This window comes from Heloderma suspectum, chromosome 2 (assembly GCF_057233095.1).
Source record: "Heloderma suspectum isolate Gila_16-S chromosome 2, 16-S_ref, whole genome shotgun sequence".
In the NCBI taxonomy this organism is placed as follows: Eukaryota; Metazoa; Chordata; class Lepidosauria; order Squamata; family Helodermatidae; genus Heloderma; species Heloderma suspectum.
The window spans coordinates 229,135,583-229,152,042 of record NC_139459.1 but is presented as its reverse complement, the minus strand read 5'-3'; the positions used below and the strand labels follow the sequence as shown (position 1 = coordinate 229,152,042).

Here is a 16,460-nt window from a genome sequence, read left to right as displayed (position 1 = left end):
CTGGTTTACCAGGGCAAGGCTGCACTAAAGTAGCTGGGCTTCTGACTAAAAGCTAATTCCAAACATAGATCAAGTTCCTACACACACTCACTCAACCACACGATAGGAAAGCAGGCTGAAGAGGTGGAGGCTGCAATGTATAGGAAAAGGACTCCCCAAAATAGGATAGGGCTTCAAAGACACCTTTTCTGGGATCCCATTGAATTCAGTTCTCCCTGAAGTTGACACTGAGGAGCAGGGAAATGCCTGATAGTGCAGTTAAAAAGGAAACCTTGAAAAAGGCTGCAGGTGGGTCACTGCTTCAGCTAGAGTAAGGACCTAAGTTGCCAGAATGGGCTCTGGGAATAGGGATGTTGGAGGAATCTGTCCAAGAGGTGAAGCTCACCGAACTTTAGTCAGCTCAGCCCCCCCCCCTTCGACTCGCTTTCCCATGAGTTGGTCTGACTTGATCTGCATCAAGCTGGGCCAGCTTGCGGATTTCTGATTTTTGTTTTTATTTGTGTAAAGCCATTTGTGCAAATTATGCAAATTGTGGCCATAATTTGTGTAATTTATACAAATTGCAGCCCAAAATTTCCATAATTCGGCCAACTTGTGGCCATAATTTGTGCAAATTGCTTTTTATAGGGAAAAAGTCTAAAAATATACCCACAATTTGGGAACAACCCCCAGGATCAACTCACAAATGCAAGCCAAGTCAGAGGCACTGGGGATTTCCTGGTGATGGACATCCCTATCTGGGAAGGAGGGTTGACAAGGCTCTTGGATTGACCCCCAGGTTCCATGGGACTGGGTTCCCAGTCTGGTGCCTTTCAGATGCTTTGGATTACAATTCCCAGCATTCCTGGCCTTGGCCATGCTGTCTGGAGCTGATTGGAGTTGATGTCCAACACTTCTAGAGGGAACCAGGTTGGGAAAGACTGGCTTAGAGCAATTTCAGCAAAGGGAGTGCGAGCCAACGTATGAAGCCGGGGTACTGGACTATTTACACATCAGATGTATGGTACCAAAAACTGCTAGGCCAGGAACACTGAATATCAAAGCCCTGGGTACTTCTGGTGTTTTAAAAAGGGGGGCAAAGGCTTCAGGACTGACCTTGGACAAAACAGTCAAAAGAGGAAAAGATGACTTTGGTCAGAGTACACAGCAGTCTGAATACGGCAGATTCCTTTTCTCAAGCCTTGCTATGGATTGGTTAAAGCTAAGTCAAGGCAGGGGGCTCTGCCCAGCCATCACACTTATTTCTAATTTTTCAACACCTTGGAAGTATGTGACTATTTGCCTAGTTCCTGACCACTGTGCCTCAATCTAATCACGAGGCATGTAGTTTGGTTTTGGTTTTATTAAGTCAAAATTCTAAATCTCTACCGGAATATGTGACCAGAGACTAATGACCTCATAATAAGATCGCTTGCTGAGTCTTTTTCCCATTCAGCCAGAGATGCAAGCTTTCTGGCTCATCTTTACATCAGGTCTCAGGCTGAACTTCTTAAAGTGACAGTATCATGTCATGCTAAATACTGGGTCAAAGTGTTTCCCAGGCTTCTTCTTACCATGCAGCCTGCCAACAGGATATGCCAGGTGAGCTTGACTGGAGAGTGCCCCAGAATACAGGCCTTTTCTCAGGTCTCCAGCAGCCTAAGCTCTCGAGGTGGGAGCATCCAGAGGTTCTCTGGAGAGGATTTCAAGATTTGGCCAGGTTCATGGGTCCTTACGGTCCCAAGCTCCTTAGGGCTTTAATCTGGTAAGCACCCAGCACTTTGAGCTATACTCAGAAACAGGCCAGCAGTCCGAGCAGTTGTCTAAGAACTGGTGAGATATTTTCCCTCGGACTAGGCCCAGTCAAGTATAGTGGAACAGTGTGCTGAACAAATTGAAGTCTCCAGGTATTCTTCAAAGGTAGCCACATGCTTTGCTGTTGTCCAGTCTGGATATTACCAGGGAGTGGATAACAGGGCCTTGTCTCACTCTCTCCAGAAGTGGTTGCAGCTGGTGCATCAGTCATAGCTAGGTGGGAAACGTTTCATGCTGCAGATGCCACTTGGCCATCAAAAGAGAAGGCTGGATCTTTCACTGACCACATGTTGTGGACCTGATCCTTTTGGTGGGATGAGACTTCATCTATAACAGGTTGAAGGCCACCTCCTCAGTCAGACAAACCCCCACCAAGAGCACCTCTGACTTGTTTAGATTGAGCTTCATTTTTTGAGTCCTCATCCAGTCCACCATTACTGAGCCCCAACTCTAATTCAACACCTCCACAGACTCATTTCAATCACATAGGGAGAAAAAAGGCCGGGTGTTATCAACATCACTGTATCAGCATCACTGTATGCCTCCCCTTGTGGTTTGTTTCACATAGGCTGTCTTGAACACCACAGCACAAAGGCCAGAGCAATTGTCCCTAGCAACACCTTTTCCAAATTGTCATAAAATGGGACCAGAACCACTGCAATGCTGTGCCCCCAAGTCACATCCCAGATCATGGTCCAGAAGTATACCATGGTTAATCCAATCAAAAGACTCTGAAAGCTCCAGGAAATTTAGCAGAGTCCTGCTGCCCCCGTGCTTCTCCCCACCATATGTCATCGATTATCAGGACAATCACAACCATTTTGCTGCAGGTCCAGGTTTTAAAATCAGACGGTAATGGATTCAGATATCCATGGTTATTCCAGTATAGCTTTCCGGCTTTACACTCTTCCTTATTTTTCTGAGTCTCATAATGGCCAAGTGATTAGAAGACTTGTGGTTATAATATTTAATTAACTGTCATTTGGAAATGTATGTGATTAATTGAAATAACTGAGAATTAATTATATGGATGTAGCAGAACAGCAAGAGAAAATGACAATTTATTTTGGAAATATGGGTCTAAGAAAAGGCTCTGAAAATACTGAATATAGAGAAGAAGATGAGCCATCTGGACCGTTTACTCTTTTAGAAGCCCTTAAATCAGGGGTGGGCACGCGGCCCACAACCCCCACCCTGCCACCAAATCTGGCACCAGAGAAAATATTTCACAATCTTTTAAAGAAAAAAAAGGCACCTCTAGCACTACGGAGTGATGCAAGGGTCAAATTTAGGTTGTTTGCACTCAGTAGCCACCAAACCAAAAATACCAGCGAGTTTTAACTCAAAGCTCATACTGCCAGTAACTACACCTTAGGAGAGGCATTGCAACCTTTTTGAATCGGGGGAAACCTGCACCAGACCCAGTGATTGGTGGTTGTGGGAAAGTGGGTGAGGTCAGGGGAAGGGACAGTGGCCTTCTGGGGACCCCCCAGAAGGCAGATTTGGCTCCTGCATCTGAGGCTCTGCACCCCTGCAGCAGAGGAAGAGTGACTCCAGGGTTCCCAAGTGAAACTTTTTAAAACTCTCCCTGATATTCCCCCTGGACTATTTCCCGGTGCACAGAGGCAAGTGGGATTCTGGGCCCAAATGTCTGCTTGTGACCTCTCTACTCCTTTGGGCCTCAGATGTCCTCCTTTCTCTGCAATGCCCTGACAGGTTCTGCCAACCATTCATTGTACTGGAACAACTGCACAAGGCAGAAGAGCCTTAGTCTGAGGCCTCGGGATCCGAATTGATTGGCCCTGCAGAGATGTCACCGTGACATAATAGGAAACTGCAAACAACTCATGAAAGGGATCAGTGGCTTGAGCAAGCGCAGCCACGCAAGTCAAATCGACAGGCCTCTTTGTCTTTGGCTGCCAAAAGGAGGGAAGGGAACACATCGCAGCGCTTGTTAAAAGCTCGGACCTCAGTAGATGACAGTGCGGGTACATGGGAGTAATAGGCCTCCTTGGCTCTTTTACACTTATGGACCATTGTTGGGAAGGCAGTAAATACCGTGGTTACTGCTGAAGCACAAATCCCGCCCTTCTGAGGTTCAAACAAGGGCTGAGGCCTAAGTGCAACTGAAGCAGAGAGGAAGGAACCTTAGGACCATGGGGGTTGGGGAGGGGACGTTCCACTCTCCCTGCTAGTGTCCAGACAAAAATGGCCTCTCTGAAGGTGCTGTTTCCAAGTAATGTGGTAGAAGCGGCCCTGGAGAGCACCTCTGCCATCATGGCACAGACAGTTTCCAGGGCAACCTCATCTCTAATGCCTTGCTCTGAGGAAGGACAGCCTCAGAGATAGGTATTTGGGCTTGGTGAGCATTCTGGAGAACCGCACTGGCAGATGTCCTGCTGAGGCACTGCCATAGCAGGACCATGACTGACACAGCTCTCGTGGGAGCCCGCCAGCCCATGCCTCACTCTCAGGGATCCTCAGATCAATGCTTAAGGTGGTTGCTCAGGAGAGCCATGCCAGCCGCTCTCCTGTAGCATTTAGAGCAGCGGGAGAGCACCCGGTGCAGCCTGGGGTATCAGCTCCGCAGTACCAGCTGGGCAGATGCCTCACTCTAAGGGCCCCAGAAACCGAGGCGCAAGGCCAGCTGCTTTGGAGAGCTGCACCAGCTGCTTTCCTGCTGTGGCATTTGCTGCAGTGGGACAGCATCTGGCGGGGCTCTTTGGAGTGTCTGCCAGCCCTGTTGCCTCACTCTGTGCAAGACAGCGGCCTGGGTGGCAGTGGCAGAGCGTGGCTATGAGTGGAGGCCATTCCATTGGTGGGGGCTGTGTGATCTCTTGCCCCTCCCATTCTGCTGCCTGAGGCGGGGATTCATCCCACCTCATAGGAGGGCTGGCCGTGCTTCTGGTGTGTCATCATTCATGCAATTAGTGTCACGTCTTCTTTGATCCTGAGCTCTTACATGTTTTCTTTTAAAGCAGTCAATGTGATCATTGCAGTTCAATGGACATGATGGAAAGGAGAACAGAGCTCTTATACTTTCCATATTTGGACAGAAGTGGGAATTACTGTAGGTGCAGCTTCTTACCCATGACTAGTTGCCTCTTCTGCACAATATTTATCCAAGGCCAGGGACCCCTTCTTTCCTCTGCATCTGATCAGCATGGCTGCAATTTAAATCACCCCACACATCCCGTGATTTCTTGAAGTGTTCCAAGGAACAGAAATGTTCCTTTGGCCAATGTATTTTTCATTCATTTAAAATATTTTTGTCCTACCTTTCCTCAAAAACACTTCAAGGCAGCAAGGAACAATCAATTAAACACATGGACTTGCGGTGTGGCACCCCTTAATTGTGATGCAGTTTACGTACGGCATTTCTGATGCATTGGAGGGCACGTGTGGTCAACTTGTTTGCGCTCAGGACCAGAGTGCTTGGAAGTTGATGAATAACTTGTCCTTGCTAATAAATTACAAAGAATATGTTGAAAAGGGAGAAACCAGGGAGGTTTGTGGAATGTTGGAGACCTTCTGAAGCTTGAGTTCTCTAGCAGCCAGCTTTCTTTCCACCCGCTCTTTCTTAAGCGTTTTTTTGGATTTCCAACCAAAGGAAGAGCAAGGAAAAAGATGGAGGTAGCTGGGGCAGGAACCTTCCTCCTTCTCGCTGTGCTCCTCACTTTGTTCTTCTCATCCTTCAAAATGTACAAGCAGAAAGGCCAGCTGCCTCCAGGGCCTGCTCCCTGGCTCTTTCTGGGGAACTTCCTGCAGAAAGACGTCTTGCCTCTGTACAAATCCTATCCCAAGGTGAGACCAGTTCTTGTAGCACTTTCTCCCTGTCCCTTTTGGCACAGAGTAAACAATAGTTTCTTATAGGGATGAAAGGATATGTAGAAGAAGGACACAAAGCTAATTTCTCACTGTTTGTGTTATGTACTTCTCCATTCTTGCTTATAATAGAGGTGTGTTTCAAAGGGATCCAGATTTCCTTTCCCTAATTTTCATTGCTTCATTTATTGTTTGATTTTACTGATCTCATTGTGTGTTTTAAGTAGGGCTGTGCACTTTTTCAGTCCAAAGCCTGAATAACGAGGTGAAGTGGACTGATTCATAGGTGCCTCATCATGAACAGAAACACATCAGAATAGCACCGAGGTGCCCCCAAAGTGATGTGGCTCATCAACAAGGTGCCTCATCTGCCTCAGAGATTTGTAGCTCTTCTTATGCCTTCTGAGCAGCCCAGACAGGCTATCTCCAAAATGAATCAACTTTTGAAAGATCATGCAGAGGGAGAGGAGGATGAGGGAGGGGGAAGGCTAGAGGAGATAGAGGTGCTAAATGTATCAATTTGAGAGAGAACTGGCCACTGGGAGGGGCAGAAGACAAGGAAGGTGGGGGGAAGGGGAGGGGAGAAGGGAGTGAGCTTTGCTGTGAGTCAGCCTGTGTTTGCTCATAGTGAGAGAGGCGGTGTTACTCTAGAGAAGAGGACTGTCTGAACGTTATTTGGCTAGACCAGTGGTCTCCAAAGTGGGGTGCACGCACCCCAGGGGGTGACAAGACAATCCATTGGGGTGTGCGAGCCTCCTGATAATTGAGCAGCCCCCTGCTGCCCTGATGAGCTGCCACTGTGTGCAAGGATGGCGGCGGTGGCAGGGTGGGATGGGATGGGAGCTGAGAGAGAAGCTCCATGGCATTTCTCTCTCGGCTCCATTCCTATCCTGCCTCTGCTGCAGCCACCAAGAGCAAATGCGCCAGTCTCTGCGAGGCATGGCAGAGGAAGCTGCTGCTCCGGAGCAGCTGGCATCCTGCCGAAGGAGAGTGGGAAGGCAATTAACCCATCCCACTCTCCTTTGACAGAATTAAGCTGAGAAGACAGCTATGTTAGCTCTCCCCACCGGACCCCACCCTTCTGTAATAAGTTTACAGTTCATTCTTCTTGTTTGTTCATTTAAAAATCCAGAAAATTTCACTGTAGTTGCTTATCTCCCCCCCTGAAAACACCTTTTCAATTCTCTCTCAATCATTAGTTTGCCCTTACTTTAATGCTGTGTCAGTCTGTCTGTCTTTCTGTCTGTCTGTCTATCTCCCTTCCCTTCCCTTCCCTTCCCTTCCCTTCCCTTCCCTTCCCTTCCCTTCCCTTGTTCTTGGCTCCCCTCTACCTCCCCTTCTCAATTCCTGTATTCCTTCCCTTCCCTTCCCCTTGTTCTTGGCTCCCCTCTACCTCCCCTTCTCAATTCCTGTATTCCTTCCCTTCCCTTCCCTTCCCTTCCCTTCCCTTCCCTTCCCTTCCCTTCCCTTCCCTTCCCTTCCCTTCCCTTCCCTTCCCTTGTTCTTGGCTCCCCTCCACCTCCCCTTCTCAGTTCCTGTATTCCTTCCCTTCCCTTCCCATTTTTGATCTCTTTTCCCTTTTTTTTTTTTTAAATTAAAACCTCCTTTCTCTTCTGTTAGGATTATAGTTAGTCCCCCCACCCCTTTGCTTGTAGTTTAGTGTTTGCTTTTCTTTTGCTCTCATGTGTGTGTGTGTGTGTGTGTGCTTGTGCTGTGTGGACAAGCAAATGGTGTGTGTCAAAGGATTACACACAGTCCACGTTTCCAAAAACGGTGGGCAAAGCACTACAAACATCAACAGCTATTATTTAAATAATATAATACTACGCTGTGTGTTGCAAAGCGAGCCAGCCCAATATGAGGCATCTTTGGGGCCTTGGCAGGGGCAGAGGTGGGCGAGGTGCTGCTGTGCCCTCCTGGCAGGGTTGCTGTGTTGCTTCCTGCCTCTGTCAGTCCAGCAGATGACTGTCGTTGCTCTTCGATCAAGTCAATGTGCCCACCTGGCAGGGTTGCTGGCTTCCTTTGCTTCCTGCATACCAGCCAGTGTTTTCCCAGGCAATTCAGCCAAAGAGACTCGAGGTTATTGACTGTGAATAGGAAAGTAGCACTAGGGAGTGGGGTTATTTGCACTTCAAAGAAACCTACAGCAGAGTTTAGGGATAGTGACTCCTCACTGCCTCAACACCTAACTAGATTATCCCTTTATGAACTTTGGTTTGAGTTTCTGAGAAGAGCACATTTTACCTGTGCCTTGCACAAAACCTAGTGGGCCAAACTGCCTGAGATTTGGCAGGTGGGATGCCCTCTAGGGCGGCTGTGTGTTCTCCAACTTTCATATACTTCTGTGGAAGCAGTGAAAAGTTATAGCTCTTTGCTTTGAGAGATTTCTTTGAAAAAATCAAATTTCACCTGCGCCTTCCACAAAACCTAGTGGGTCAAATTGTCTGAAATCTGACAAGTGGACACCTCGTCAGGTGGGCTGAGAGTTTCCCCAAACCCATGTATGTATCATGAAAACTGAAAAAGTTATGGCCATTTGTGTTTTCCCATGCAAGTCAATGGGAAAGCATCAAAACCGAGTGATTTGGATATCCGAATCTTGCTTCAGATTTGGATCTGAGTCAGAGCCGATAGAATCCAAATCAGTCCGAAGTGAAGTGGGGCCACTTCAGAAGGTCTGAAGTGGTATCCAAAGCAAAGCGGTGGGGGCGTGGCATGCACAGCCCTCGTTCCAATCTTGTTTGCAGGATTATTTTTATCTCTTTAAGCTGCCAAGAGGCAATTTACTGAGAACAGAATGCAGGGCAATACGTTAATTTTAAAATCACCATCATCACTGATTGTATACTTCAGGTGAGATTTGTGTCTTAACTTTCTGCCATCAGAATAACAGGCAGGCCCAGACACTGCTAATATATCCGTTTTGCTTGCATAAAATAGCACATCATGCTTTTCTAAGGAAATTATCATTTTTCAGAGTTTCAGTGTTACTGGGGGTTACATGGGTAGGTGTGAGCCCCAAGAGGCCCACAACCACTCAGACCACTTTCACGCTCTACTTATTTAGGTGAATGGAAGTAATCGTCTAATATTTGCATTTACTGTGCTGATCCATACTGCTTTGAAGTTGCCATGGCCATTGTTGCAATAAAAAAGGGGCAAATATGGCTTTCAACATCTAAAATGGTGTTACAGGTTCTAAAATGGTTCAAAACGGGTATGTTGGTTCCAGTACCTTTCACACTGGCATAGATTGTTCAGTACAAAGTGGGCCCTGGATATGAAAACTTAACTACAGAACAGGAAGCTACCACCATCCATGAATCCTGCACATCCTATATACCTCAGCCTAGATTGGCATGTCATTTGAACCCAACATGTGGTGCGGGCGTAGTGAACTTTCACTAGGGCTGGGCATGGACCCCCCAATCCACTTCAGATGCTGCTTTGGACCCTCCTAATCACCCCTGCTTTGCCTTGGAGCGATTCAGACCCCCTCCGCTTTGACTTGGTTCCAGATCTGAAGTGAGATTAAGTTACCCGGACCACTCAGTTGGGCGTTTTCCTGTTAACTTGCATGGGACAACACAAATGGCCATAACTTTTTCTGTTTTCACGATAAATACATGAACATTGGGGACCTCTCTGCTGATATGGAGGGGATCCCTCACGCCAAATTTTAGACAGTTTGGCCTGGTACTCTTTGAGCTAGGTGCAGCTGAACTTTGAGTTTTTCCACAAAAACTCTCAAAGCAAAGAGCTATACCTCTCAGCGCCATGCCATCACCCCCTGCCTACTCGGTTGCCTATGGCCATGATTCCATGACAATGGAAGGAGAAGCTAATGGAGGAGTGCTGGATTTTAATTTAAAGGGAATCAGCTCTGCTGCAATGTGGTCCATGTAGGGCTCCATGAGCAGGTTAGCCGCACCAGTAAAAATCGCTTCAGAGAACATTCTTCCTGGTGGGGGTGGGGGTTGGAGTGAACACCATCTGACTGGCAGGGGCTGCTCAACAATAAGAGAGGCTTCCCCCCTCTCCCCCCTTTCTCCTTTCCCCTGAAAGCTTCAGGAGATGACAGATTAGTACCTCTACCCATTCGGGGGGGGGGTGGCTTTCCTTCCCATGGGAAATTAAACTTATCTGGTCTCCCAGGATGAGATCATACAGCTGTCCAAAACAGCTTCAAGGTGAAGCTGTGAATTCCCAGCCTGTGTGACAGGCCCGCCAAGCTGTTCATTATACAAGGGGGCTACCTTGACTTGCTAAATCCTGCTAAAATCTACTCACCATGTAAAGCTACACAAGTGTCTATGCATTCAAACAGCATATAGGGCTGTGTCAGTTCATATCTGACTCCTCCTCACCAGTTCTACACTACAGAGTTAGTTCGTCAGATGGAAGTAAATGATTCATTCATTCATTCATTCATTCATTCAAACAATTGTTTATCTTCCTTAAAGCCATAAAGGCTCCCAAAGCAGCTTACTAAGATAACAAATATGGCCGCCCCTGCTCACAGGCTTTCAAAAGACACGAAAGGAAAGGAAAGGTGATTGGGAGGAAGGAGGAAAAAAATCTAATGCAGCCTCTAAATTTGTAGTTGTAAAGCTCAGCAGGTCTTCGAGTTGGGTCTAAACACAATGGAAGGGCTGTTGTTTCCTCTTCCCCTGATGTCCTCAGCAGGGGCAGTTGGTAGCAGGAGCGAGAGGTGAACTCAGGCATGATGGAGGCTGTTCGGCTGCTGCTGCTTCTCCCAAAGCCACATGCGTTTATATTTCCACAACTGTACGCTTGAACTCATAAACTGAGAGAATGCCACAAGACCACTTAGGGCCGTTGCCCCCAAACAGCTCTTGCCTAATTAGCGTTGCCTAATGTTCTGCCCAGTTCTGGCCTCAGCTTGCTAAGGAGCATGGTCCAATGTGCACTGAGTGGCTGGGACCAAATCTTATCATTGTGAGGAAGGCAAATGTGTTTTGTTTGATGATGGAGTTTTTTTGGAGATCTACTGGTCCTATCAGTGAGCAAATGACTCCACACCTGTGGAAGGGGCAGTTCAGTCTCCTTATGTTTATGCACCTTTGTGATTTTTTGCGAAGTCAAAGAGCTGACTAATCTGGTGGGGTGAAGATAATGATGTCTCCATTAGTAGACCCCCACACTCAGCAACATTCTGGGAGTCCATCATATAAAAGATATTGCTATGATCCTTTAGGACAGGGGTGCAAAGCCTCAAGCCCATGGGCCAAATGCAGCCCACCTGGGGTCCCATTCTGGCACTTGGGGGTTCCCCAGAATGGCCATGCCCCTTTCCCTTTCCCTTGCCCCAACCTTTCCCCATGATCACTGATCATGTGGTGGTTTCCCAGCTTTTGTGTGGTTTTTCCCCATTCTAAAAGTTTGAAATGCCTCTCCTAAGGCCGAGTGACCGGCAGTAAGAGCTTGAAGCTCGTATGTATGTATGTATGTATGTATTTATTTCATTTCTATACCGCCCAATAGCCGAAGCTCTCTGGGTGGTTCACAAAAATTAAAACCAAACAGCACACAATAAAACAATTCAAAATATACAGAACATTAAAACCACAATATAACAATACAACCACAATAAAACCTAGCAGCAGTGCAGGAGTTTAAAATACAGATTTAAAACAGCAAAGCTAAAAATTTAGAAAGCTAAAATGCTAAAATGCCTGGGAGAATAAAAAGGTCTTCACCTGGCGCCGAAAGGAGTACAATGTAGGTGCCAGGCGAACCTCGCTAGGGAGCTCGTTCCAGAGCCGGGGTGCCGTATATGATAAATGAATGATGCTGATCACTTAGATGAATTCCAGTTGGGTTTCAGATGTGGTTATGGGATGGAAACAGCCTTTGGTTAGGGATGCCATGAGTGCCTGCCTGGGTCCAAGAGTCCAGCAGACTCCCCCATGTCCACCCCCACCCAGACCCAGCTCACCAAGCTGTGGGGCACTTGCAAACCCAGTCACCAAGCACCCTGGGGCTTGGTGAGTGGCCAGGAGCAGCCCACCTACATTGCAAGCCATGACAGCTGCCAGAGTCCCATAGCCATGCACCAACTGCTCACTCCTCTCCTCCTTGCAAGGAGGAGAGGGGCGAGTGATTGCTGCACAGTGATGGGAACTGTGGCGGCCACCGGCTATGAAGCCCTCGTGTCTCCTTCCTTGCAAAGGAGACTGCAAGGGCTTCAAAGCCAGCGAGGGCAGGAGTCCCCGTTGCTGCACACCAACTGCTTGTGGTCCTCTGTTGCTTGCAAGGAGGAGAGGGATGAGCGGTTCACGTGCAGCGACGGGGTCTCCGGCAGCCACCATTTTTGCAGAAAATGGCAGCTTGGCTTCTTCCTGGAAGAGGGTGAGCTGCCATCCTGCGCAAAATGGTGGTGGCTCGCAATGTGGGCAGATGCCCCATGGCCTCATTACCTGCTCGCTGAGCCACCAAGGAGCTTGTGCAGCACCATGAGGAGGGGTGGGCGGCAGCTCGATGAGCGGCCTATGAAGCTGGGCGCAGGTAACACTGTCCATCCCTACCTTTGGTCACTGTGGATGTTGACCTACACAGGGAAATGAATGAGAGGAGTACAACCCCATTGCTTATTCTGAACACCTCAGAGGCTTTCAACACCATTGACCATGGTATCCTTCTGGATTGCTTATCTGGATTGGGCTTAGGAGGCATGGTGTTAAGGTGGTTCTATTCCTTCCTGGAAGAGTGGTCTCAGAAGGTGGTGCTGGGAGAATTCTGCTCCATCTCATGGCCACCAGTCTGTGGGGTGCCACAAGCCTTCATTCTGCCTCCCCCCATGCTTTTTAACATCTACGTGGATCTACTGGGGGAAGTCCTCTGGAGGTTTGGGCTGAAGTGCCATCAATAAGCAGAAGATACTCAGCTCTACCTCTCGTTTCCATCTACACATCCCAAGGGGGCTGTGGAACTCTTGAACCAGTTTCTGGAGGCTGTTTGTGGTGGATGATGAGGGTGAACAAGCTGAGAATTAATCCAGACAAGATGGAGGTACTGTGGGGCGGGAAACCAACTACTCTGGATGGAGGTTTACAACTGGTTTTAGATGGGATTGCACTCCCCCTAAAACACCAGGTGTGTAGTTTGGGATTTTTCCTGGACTCTTCCAGGACAGGAGTGTGTTTTACTAGCTGTGGCGCTATCTGGAAAGGTTGGACCTTGCCTTGGTTATCTATGTGCTAGTGATGTCCAGGCTGGACTGCTGTAATATGCAGCACATGAAGCTGCCTTTGGAGACAGTCTGGAAATTTCAGCTGGTGTAGAATGTAGCCACCCAAATGCTGGTGGGGGCGAGGCAGTCAGATCATATGACACCTGCACTGCTCCTGCTGCACTGCCTACCAGGGCGTATCTGAGCCCAATTTAAAGTGCTGGTTTTCACCTTTAGTAAAGCCTCAAATGGTTTGGACCATGTTACTTGAAGGGAACGCATTTATCCATATCAGCCTGCCTGCATGTTAAGATCTGCAAGGGAGGCCCTCCTCACTTGCCCACCTCTGAGGGCAGTTAGGGGGTAAGTCCATGAGAGAGGGGCTTTTCTGCAGTGGCCTCACACCTCTGGAATGCGTTGGCATGTGGGGTCTGTCAGGCCCTATCATTGCAAGCTGTTACGAAGGCCCAAGGGACTTATTTATTTTCCTCGGACCTTTTCCTGATTATGCTTTATTGGATGGTTCTGGGTATTTAGTTGTAATTGTGTTTTAGATTTTTGTACTGCCTAGGCTAGATGTTTTATTGCTGCTGTTCATTGATTTTATTAATTTTTGCTGATGTATCATTTTTTATTATATGGAACGTTATGATAAAAGCTGCCTTGGGAAGACTCTTGCCCTGAAAGGTGGCCTAGAAGTATTCCAGTAAAAATAAACAAGAAGCTCTTTTGGCCCCATGCCCTATTACTTTGCCCTGCCCACCACTGGACTTTTGCCTCAGATAGCTCCTCCGAAATTGAAAGTCTTCAACCTCTTTCATCCTGCCCCTCGGCATGAAAGAGGCTCAGCACTCCTGCCTTATGATAATTACAATGAAAGGTGGTTTCATTGCCTAATTAACCAGGCTTGTTTCTGATTCTGCTTCAGCTCATTGCGAAGTATGGCCCTGTCTTCACTGTCTGGATGGGACCAAAGCCTCTGGTCGTGCTCTGTGGATACGAAGTGGTGAAAGATGCTTTGGTGGATCATGCTGAAGAGTTTGGAGGGCGTCATGCCATCCCGATCTGTGATAGTACACAAAAGGGTCAAGGTGGTGTCTCTTACCTTTCCTTGTTTGTTCTGTTTTGTTTGAGCTCCTCTTTGGTTTGAGATACAGTCACTCATTCCAAGACTCTCATGGCCGAACTAAACATGACGTTAATTGTGTTAATGCCATCATTGTATATTTTTGGCACGGGAAAGCCTGAGCAGCCTCAGGATCATGGGGGGTAGGGATGGGAAGGGGAAGTTTAACTCCTTCACCCCCTGCAACAGTCTCAACAAAGTCTGCCTCTCTGAAGTTGCTATTTGCATTTTAAGGGAAGCTTCCATTGGCACCAATGGGAGATTCTCTGGTAATGCAAACAAAAGCTGTTTTGTTGGGATGGGGGCAGAGAGAGAAGGAATTTAATCCCCCCTTCCCGCCCCTGACCCTCTGGTCCCATGGCTTCTCAGGATTTCCTTTAGTCGCTATTCGTATAACAAAAATATGCATGTTAATTGCATTCATGTCATTAACATAATCTTCAACCCTCAGAAAGCTAACAAATCAACCTTCTTCAAGTACGTAATAAGAACATAAGAAGAGCCCTGCTGAATCAGGCCAAGGGGCCATCTAGTCCAGCATTCTCTTCGCACATGCAGCTGTCAACGGGGGAACCACAAGCAAGGCATAAGTGCAACAGGACGGTCCCACCCATGTTTCCCAGCAACTGGTGTACATATTTTTTATTTTTTATTATTAAATTTATTAATCGCCCATCTGGCTGGTCACCCAGGCATACTGCCTCTGATACTGGAGGTAGCATATAACCATCAGGACTAGGAGCCAATGATAGCCTTCTTCTCCAGGCATTTGTCTAACCCCCTTTTAAAACCATCCAAAATGGTGGCCATCCCTTAATCTTGTGGTAGTGAATTCCATAGTCTAGTATTTCCTTTTATCTGTCCTGAATCTCCCACCAATCAGCTTCATGGGATGGCCCGAGGTTCTAGTATTATGAGAGAGGGAGAAAAGCATCTTGCTATCCATATTCTTCACACCATGCATAATTTTGTAGACCTCTATCATGTCTTCTCTTACTTGCCATTTTTCCAAGCTAAACAATCTGAGCTGTTTTAACCTCCCCTCATAGGGGAGTTGCTCCAGACCCTTGATCATTTTAGTTGCCATTTTCTGCACTTTTTCCATCTCAACAATATATTTTGTTAGGTGTAGTGACCAGAACTGTGCACAGTATTCTAAGTATTTTCACACCATAGCTTTAACAGCAGTATTATATTGGCAGTTTTATTTTCAGTTCCTTTCCTAATTATGCCTAACATGGAGTTTGCCTTTTTTACAGCAGCCATACACTGGGTTGACATCTTCATTGAGCTGCCCACCACAACCCGAAGATCTCTTTCTTGGTCAGTCACTGCTAGCTCAGATCCCATCAAGCTATTCTTGAAGTTGGGATTTTTTGCCCCAACATGCATCACTTTACACTTGCTTACGTTGAACCACATTTGCCATTTAGATGCCCATCCTCCTAGTTTGGAGAGATCGTTTTGGAGCTCCTCACAACCCCTTTTTGTTTGAACCACCCTAAATAATTTGGTGTCATTGGCAAACTTGGCCACTTCGTTGCTCACTCCTAATTCCAGATCATTTATGAACAAGTTGAAAAGCATTGGTCCTAATACGGACCCCTGCAAGACCCCACTGTTTACATCCCTCCATTGAGAGAATTTACCATTTATTCCTACTCTCTGCTTTCTGTTCTTTAACCAGTAACTGATCTATAAGAGGATATGACTGCTAAGTTTGCCCAGGAGTCTTTGGTGAGGGACTTTGTCAAAAGCCTTTTGGAAATCCAAGTGAACAGTGTCTACTGGATTACCCCTGTCTACATGTTTATTGACATTCTCAAAGAACTCTAATTGTTCTTAGTGGAACAGGACTTATCTTTATGGAAGCCATATTGATTCTTTTTCAGCAGGGCTTGTCCTATATGTTTACTAATTTCATCTTTAATAATGCTTTCAACCAATTTACCTGGAACAGACATTAAGTAACCAGCCTGTACTTTCCCGGATCCCCCCTGATCCCATTTTAAAAATTGGTGTTACATTGGCCATCTTCCAGTCCTCTGGTACACAGGCGGATCTTAGGGACATGTTGCATATTAGCAATTAGAAGATTAGCAATTTCATATTTGAATTCTTTAAGAACTCTAGAATGGATACTATCTAGGCCTGGTGGTTTATTAATTTTTAATCTCTGAATAAGGTTGAGAATGTCATATTTTCACCAGTATTTACCTCAGTTCCTCAGATGCCCTTCCTGAAAACATAAGTTCAGGCACAGGTAACTGTCCTATATCTTCTGCAATGAAGACTGATGAGAAGAATCTCCTTGTCCTCCTTTAGTACTCCTTTAACTCCATTGTCATCTAATGTCCCAACTTCCTTCTTAGCTGGTTTCCTGCTTTTGATATATGTAAAGAATTCTTTATGGTTGGCCTTAATGTTGTTAGTGATATCCGCCTCAAATTGCTTTTTTTGCATCTCTTACTGTCTGCTTGCATCACCTTTGTGCAAGCTTCTGCTCCTTTTTGTTTTCCTCAC

The 16,460-nt window shown here is 46.8% G+C and overlaps 1 protein-coding gene across 1 annotated transcript in view; it reads left to right on the top strand.

Moving 5' to 3' along the window:
* The first annotated feature begins 5,421 nt into the window (after nt 1–5,421).
* LOC146354190 (cytochrome P450 2C5-like) overlaps nt 5,422–16,460 on the top strand; it is a 37,717-nt gene continuing 26,678 nt past the window's right edge. Inside the window, exons 1-2 of the mRNA XM_084832377.1 lie at nt 5,422–5,598; nt 13,740–13,902. Coding sequence (XP_084688503.1) covers nt 5,422–5,598; nt 13,740–13,902 — 340 coding nt within the window. The remainder of the gene's footprint in view (nt 5,599–13,739; nt 13,903–16,460) is intronic.